At 32.2% G+C, this 7,753-nt stretch overlaps 1 protein-coding gene across 4 annotated transcripts; it reads left to right on the top strand.

The window, feature by feature from the left end:
* The first annotated feature begins 333 nt into the window (after positions 1-333).
* LOC127870491 (uncharacterized) lies at positions 334-7,077 on the top strand. Of its 4 annotated transcripts, none has more exons than XM_052413074.1 (9): positions 334-430; positions 1,613-1,676; positions 1,823-2,188; positions 2,363-2,410; positions 2,562-2,630; positions 4,490-4,555; positions 5,094-5,115; positions 5,694-5,761; positions 6,105-7,077. In XM_052413074.1, exons 2-9 carry the CDS (start codon positions 1,616-1,618, stop codon positions 6,113-6,115), a joined length of 711 nt encoding a protein of 236 aa, XP_052269034.1. In that variant the 5' UTR covers positions 334-430; positions 1,613-1,615; the 3' UTR covers positions 6,116-7,077. The 4 variants fall into 4 exon arrangements, with proteins under 4 accessions (XP_052269034.1, XP_052269037.1, XP_052269036.1 ...); XM_052413075.1 differs by lacking the exon at positions 334-430 and adding an exon at positions 478-862; XM_052413077.1 differs by lacking the exon at positions 1,823-2,188.
* The last annotated feature ends 676 nt before the right edge of the window (positions 7,078-7,753 follow it).

Genomic DNA, 7,753 nt, shown 5'->3' with positions numbered 1-7,753 from the left:
CATAAGTTTTATATGCTCACATCTTAACAATTGGTGGAGATTTCCCAACAATATTCGTGTCTTTTATAATGAATCGGTTTTCGATTCTTCTGAATTTGTGTTGCAGTTTTTCTGTATAATTTAAATTCTTTGAAATTCGTATAATAAACCGATACAGAAAAAAGGAACGCAGAAAAATTAAGTTTTAGCATTTTTACTAGAGCATGTCTTATGTATATCCTACATAAACTTATATTTAAATTAAAACTCGAATGCGCTAATATGCACCAGCGATTTTATTTTCTGTGGGATTCCGTTGTGTAAAACCCCATTTCATTTATGGACTTTCCTGAACTTACGTTTATACAAGGATAATGGGATTCCACTCAATTTACATCCCTTGTGGTACAAGACATCATAATTAGTTTGGATATATGTAACACAAAGAAAGGTAATGTAAATCTAAACGTGCGAATATGATATATTTTGTTTAGTTTATATCTCATTTAAAAAATTGAATTCGTTGATGTAAAACGCCCTTGATTTAAAGACACAGTGTGTTTACCAAGTAGATTAATGTAGCTACCCTGACTTGATGTTAAACAACATGGCGATTATCCCATAGTTATTACTAGAACAAGTAAGCGTGAACATATAGCGACATGTCATTTGATTTGTTATTTAATGAATATTTGTGAATTGTTGAATTTTCTTATCAGAAGAAATATTTACAACTTTCGTTTTTGCATACTAGCCCAAATGACGGACCACGTGGCATGAACACACAGGTTGCTTGTACGTTCAGCAACGAAATGAATCTTTACTTTACGTTACTTTATGATTAAGCGGTGAACGCGATGGGATTCTAAAACATGTCGCATAGGTAGTATTTGCATTAACTTAAAAATAAAATTAGTTCAGTAGATAAACAGTCTGAACTGACAAATTAATGTCAGTGGGAATGCGTAGAGGTGATCATAAGGGCCATATGTAAAAGGAAATTGATAATGAAAATGTAAAAAAAGTATGAATTTTTGTTTTTGTATTAGTTTTAATTTCAATTATAAGAAAAAGAGCTACGCGTATAAGTGCGGTAATGCGACCCACACATAAAACATAACGAAAAATCAATTGTGGAACTCATATTCATATATTTTATTGATATATTGATGTGCAGATAAAAATGTATTATTATGAAGCCGGCCTCGAACATATCTTAGGTTTCTCGTAACCAATGAACCGTTTGTTCTCATCGTGTCAATATTTACCCCAAATGTCTGCCTTTTCGTACTTAAACTTCATAATACTCCAAAACGAATGGACATTCGTTTATTAAACATCAGGTGTCTATACCTTCAATCGGGACATATGCCTCTTATCTAGTCGTATGCATCTGTACTTTACTCTGACTGGATATCAATACACAAAAAAAAAATCGCGCGTTAGAAGATTGGTACAAAACTAATACACAAAGGATGATGTTAATACGCAATCCAATAACATAAATACATAGGGGATGGGGACAGATTAAGTAAAATCAATTAGTAATGCATGTAAGTCGTTCCATTGGATGCATTTCCAATATAGATAAACTCTGTGTATATCATATGTTGTTCACGTGCGGGTCTTTCAGATCATGCTGTTAACGATTTGCATGTTTATGATGACTTTGAATGTCGCCATTGGAAAATATAAAGGTAACACACTTATTACAATGTTTGCATCAAGAAAAGCACACTTAACTGACATTATGCAATATAGAAAATAAAATATTGTTTATTTCGCATTAATAATATTTTAAGACACGTCATTAACATTGGCTTCAAACGAATATTTATTTCAGACCACGAAGTACGAGAACCTCTTCTTCTAACTAATGTATCAGAATACCAAACGGTTATAGAGTGTATATATCCGGGAGATATTTCACTTGCCTTCTTAAGCTTTAAGACTAACGATAAAAACATTCTCGTGGACTGTATGTTTGCTGCACCAACTTGTGTCATACTCAACGACACATATAAAGACAACTTCAGGACACTATTCACAGGACGTGGTGGCATTCTTATTATTAAGGAGCTTAATGAGTACACATATGGAAACTACAGTTGCTATGAGATGTATAATAGCAGCAACGGTGCTGTCTCAACAATCGAAGAGTCGAGCTTAGATGTAAAATATTGCAAGGATTGCATTCTATATAAAAATGGTAAACTTTTCGTCAAAACGCATGTGTATTGTATGTGATTAAATATTTTGAATGCAACGACGTCCATTTAAATGAATCTTTTAATCATTTACAACAACAACTGGTTATATGTAGATATTTTACTTAATTGGTATAATGTGTATTTAATTTGATGTACGGTTTCGTATTTTTTAGCCCTTATAGTATGTTGCGTGATCATCACGGCAATGTTTCTGGGAGGAGGTACGTACAATAAATACATTTCTAAACTTCAACATCCATGGCCGGCCATATTTTTTTAATAAGCCTGATTTCTAAAATATATCTTTTATGTTTATTTAAATGATGTTTTTGTGTGAATCTTTTTTATCTTGTTATTTGTGTTGTGTTCCAGTGATGCTGTGTATTATTCCAAAGCTGAAAAGAACGCTTATGTGGAAGAGTACTTCCCAGAAGGAAACAGGTGTGTGCAATACATGCATATTAATTGATGCTCAATAGTTCGAAACAGAAGCTTTAACATTTCGAATGAAGTGCATATGCTTTCAAATAACATAATAATACAAAATCGTTCTACAGTGTACTAAACAGAACACACAACACATGACGCATTCTTATTTTCCTATACAACAATCAGACTATTGTAAAATACTTGCTATGCTAAATGTCGGTCGGTCTGTCTGTCGGTAGACCAGTTCGTTTCCGATCAATAACTCGTCAACAAATTGACCGATTGACTTGATACTACACATTGGCCTAGGACAGTTGATGAATATTGAAATTAAGGTCAAAGGTCAAAGTCACTGTCTCAATAAGTGTGAAAATTGTTTTCGATTAATAATTCATCAACGAAATGACCGATTTGCTTGATAACTAACATATGCATTGGCCCTGGACAGTAGATGACCCTATTGAAATATGGGTCACTAGGTCAAAGGTCAAGGTTACCGTCAAAATAAGTGTGAAATCATTTCCGATCAATACCTCGTCAACAAATCGACCGATTGGCTTGATACTTCCCATGTTCAGTGGACAGTAGATGACCGCTATTGAAATTAAAGTCACTAGGTAAAAGGTCAAGGTCATTGTCACAATAATTGTGAAAATTGTTTCCGATCAATAACTCACCAACGCATTGACCAATATGCTTGATAAATCAAAAGTTCATTGGCATTGGACAGTAGACGACTCCTATTGAAATTGGAATCATTAGGTAAAAGGGCAAGTCAACTGTCACAATAAGTGCGAACATTGTTTCCGATCAATTACTCGTTAACAAATTGACCGATAGGCTTGATACTTCACATGCGCATTGGCCTTGGACAGTAGATGACCCCTATTAAAAATTGGGTCACTAGTCCAAAGCCCTGTTTGGGGGGACATATGTCTCCCACCGCGGAACTCTTGTTTTTTATTAAAACAGGTACGCAAAAATAAGGTTCCAACAATTAAAATAAAACATCTGACTAAGAAACTGATTAAACAATATATTATCGTTTATATATAATCACCAATCAAAATAGGAACAAATAATACAGCTTATTTAATATTTTAATTGATTATTTACTGTATTATCGATATATAGTGGTGCTTGTTGTAGTTCTATCCCCTTAGCGTTTGCTTCCAGAGGTATCTGACTTTTTCTTCTTAATAATTTATCACAACTATTTAAAATTACAGTTTTGTTATTAAATTCATACAATGACATTTTCAAAAAAGTACGAAAATATGTGAACAAGTCCCTCTAACGTTATTCGTACGTGAACTTCATTTTATGGCAGTGTGAATTGTAAAATTTAAAATGTGAATATATTGTTATGTGATTGTTTTTTTTTATATGTTGGGAATAAGAAAAAATTCGTCATTCACAATATTTAAAATAAGATGTTTAACAAGAAAACTTGTGTGTGTTTGAATGTTTCCGTTAATAGATCAATGGCATTTAGTTTCCCGTTCTCAAATGTAAATGAAATGGATCGCAAGATGCATCACTTATATAACATCAAATAGCGAAATTAGTGTCGAGTCGTGACGTCATTCATCCCCAGAAAATATGCAGCACTTTTTAAATTTAAACAAACGTTGCGAACGAAAAATAAAAATGATTTTGTTTTTGTTTTAGTATATTATCGAATATTTGGATCCACTAGAAAACATATATGTTCTGTGTTGCTGTTTGAATTCAAACTAATAATCTACTTAACCAACACGTATTATTACTCACTATTTTCGTTTATTCCTAAGTGTCATTAAAATGCGGTACTTTAAATATAATATAACATTATATAATTAGTTATATATAATTAAATTTATATCGTTTAGATATTCCACTGGATGAATCTCCCAGTTGCCAAGAGGTGCTCATAGACTCGGCGGTTGGCATGAATGGTATGATTCCAATAAATAACCATATTAATTGAATAATCAGTCCACGTGTCGCAAAGGAACACATATAAACTGTTTACTATATAGTATGTGTTTTAAACCATGTAAAACTATCATGTTTCTTTTAAGAAAGTAGTACTACTAATTGTTGCATGTGACGTTGATGTGTTTCTAATTGTCATAAAAACAATTCCTACTAGGGAGGGGGATAAATGGTGTAATAATAAAAAAGGAAAATTATTACACCCACTTAAGGGCTTGTGCATTGGGTCATTTAGGAGATTTTTTGTATTGGAAGTTGGTACTTTTCATGAAAAATCCTACCGGCCCTAGGGCATCAGCAACCGGCAAAGCATGTGTTTCATCATTTTAGATTTTGAATGTGACTTAACGACATGTGTGTCTATTAAATAAAAAGTACATTACCAACAGCCTGATATCCACAAAGTATTATGATGATACATTTCGGAACTAGGTAGTTTTCCAAATTTCACGTATACATGAAATATGCTAATTCATACTTATACTATTATCATTTTAGGAAACGGCCGTCATAAAGAAAGGTATGTTGAACGCATATATTTATCTCAAATGTTCCATGTACATGCATAGCGGATGTTGTTTTTAATGGAACACATGATTGGTAGCAACACACTAGAGCTACAAATCATTGCATCATTAAAACATATATTTTCAATTCAAATCTTTTCAATGTAATTTGTAAAGCTGAACATTTAAGGCAAACGCTTTGCCATTAGGTCTTCCTAAGTTTCCTACTTACTTTTAAATATCTCTTTTTAATATTCAAGTCTTTTTCGAATCAATAGTTAATGTATGATTATTTATATAATGTATTACTAAATTAAATATGACGGACGAACGTTTAGCGTAACTTTATATAATATTTGGGGTTCATTTAAAATAAAACATTAATTGTGTTAAATGTTAATGTTTCCGAACAAAATAGCAATAGAATATTGAAGGTCTGAGTGTGTCTCACCATTAACAGTTTTAACATCAACCATGACAGTTTTACCAAACCAGACTGCGATGCACTGGGTACGGAAAGGCACAATCAGTTGTCCTTTGCTTATCATATACATTTGTTGAAGCGATTTCATTGTTGCTCGTTTCATTATAGGGGTAATCGTCGATACTTCCACCATACTAGTACTAGAAGGAGGGGACGTCGCTCTCCACAAAATTCAGGTATCAAATAGCATTAACAATTTAACATACGATCTCTAAAACAGTATTTTTCTCGAGTATCAAGCTCATGTATATCGAACAAATACGATAGAAATTAAATGTTATTCGTACAAATCGGTTTATATGTTACCTATGTTTAAATTTATAATGTTGTGCGTAAAACATCAAATAAAACCAATTAAGACGATCAAAATTGTTACATATGTATGTATAGATGCTTTGATTAGAATTGATATGTTCATGTATTAAAATGAGCGTGCTATTTATGCGCACATTTATTAATAACCAATTATATTACTTCAACGATTAGTGACGCCTAAAATATGTATTTCTTTTATTTCAGTACACAAATAGACGGCTGTCTGAACATTTTACATGCAGATGTAAAAAAATTAAGCTGAGAATTATATTGCTAATACAAGACACTCATTACATCTTAATGGCATCATATGCTGAAAGCAATAGATCTATTGTTTTACGTGGATGAAACATGTTTACACCAAATTTGTTTAAATTCTATTGATGCATGCTGCCTTTATCATTTATTATCTTTTACACATGGACGAAATTGTGTTGTATTCTTATAACTTTACATCTTCCAACTATTTTTTTAATAGATGTACGATTCTAACGACAATCGTACATGTAAACATGTAATATTTCCTTCGCGCGCCACACATTTGATAAAAATAGTTTAAGAAGCGCATTTGGTTTGTAATAAATTCTGTGGAAAGTGAAAGGCAATCCAAACAAGTTTAAACCCTAAATGTAAAACATTCCTGTTTTTACTCGATGTTCTGTCATCTAAAGTCGTGGATAAAAACAACATTTCTCCCCTGTTATAAATGTATTTATGGAAGATTCGGTGTTTGATATATGTTACGTTTTGAATGGTTTGTTAAGAATTCATAAATGCGATGCATACGGAATGTTTTGGTATCGCGATGCATCTATGAAACATGGCTGCTAAACATGGCAGCTATTTCGTAAACAACAAGCAACAAATTACTTATGTTCATCCATGTTTGTTTTAGCAAAAACCGTGTTTTTTTTTGTGCGAAGAGTTGAGATTATATTTTACCAGATATACTAAATGTACAAAACGAGGCGATTCCATATTTCTTTTATATTTGCAATAGCCAACATTTCAACTCTTGCACCTTAGAAGTGCTTCTTAATTATAGTTTTGGATAAAATGTATCGACCTGTGTAGGATATGCATAACTTATTGCTAAAAAATATGTGTTGGAAAAATTGCATTTTTTTATAAAAATTGTAGTAAATGTACTTTTTGCATCCTTTCTTGTAAACTATTCAACTAGTAAATATTAAATATAAATATATTTTTGCTTGAATTTTGTTTTCATATATATGCTTCAGTTATTGTGTACATTTGATGTATTGAACATGAATTATACTACCTATGAACTACTTTATACGGTTTGAAAGGAGGACCTCCCCACACACATTTTTCGAGAAAAATACAATGATATTGAAAGGTTAAGCGGACATAAAATCACATATCACAAGAATACATCTGCTTAAATGGAATAATATCAACTTATCTTAATCTGAAATACTTATATCATTTCAAGTTTAAGGTTTGGACCGTTCGCGTGCTATTTGTAAACGCTGCACTGGAAATCTCTACCCTGTAGCTATGTTTATTTTAACAATAACATTGCGAGCACGTACAGTGCCTTCATCGCTTTGATTTTAAAATGCATAAGTGTATATGTTGCCTATTATGTTCACTAGCTGTCTGAGCCTTGAAATTACGTTTATTACACACTTTCTCAGCTAACGTTTTCCACCATATACGTTGTTAAATTATTGTTTTACTATGATTGACACAAGTTAGAACATCAAAAATTAACTATCGTTACAAACGAACAGTTCAGACAGGTTACTCATGTGGTTGCGCTGGACTTCAACAGGTGCAACAGAAAAGTAAATCGTATAAAATTACGAAAGAGACAAATAATTGCTATG

The sequence above is a fragment of the Dreissena polymorpha genome, chromosome 2 (genome assembly GCF_020536995.1).
Source record: "Dreissena polymorpha isolate Duluth1 chromosome 2, UMN_Dpol_1.0, whole genome shotgun sequence".
NCBI classification, from domain to species: domain Eukaryota; kingdom Metazoa; phylum Mollusca; class Bivalvia; order Myida; family Dreissenidae; genus Dreissena; species Dreissena polymorpha.
The sequence above is the reverse complement of the archived record's forward strand: the minus strand, read 5'-3'. Positions and strand labels throughout refer to the sequence as shown.

Bases quoted from the DNA above. Each gene is read 5' to 3' on its own strand.
- LOC127870491 (XM_052413074.1), top strand. From the start codon at position 1,616: ATGCTGTTAACGATTTGCATGTTTATGATGACTTTGAATGTCGCCATT. The intron at 1,677-1,822 runs GTAACACACTTA...TATTTATTTCAG, and splicing joins CGCCATTGGAAAATATAAAG to ACCACGAAGTACGAGAACCT. The intron at 2,189-2,362 runs GTAAACTTTTCG...CGTATTTTTTAG, and splicing joins TTGCATTCTATATAAAAATG to CCCTTATAGTATGTTGCGTG.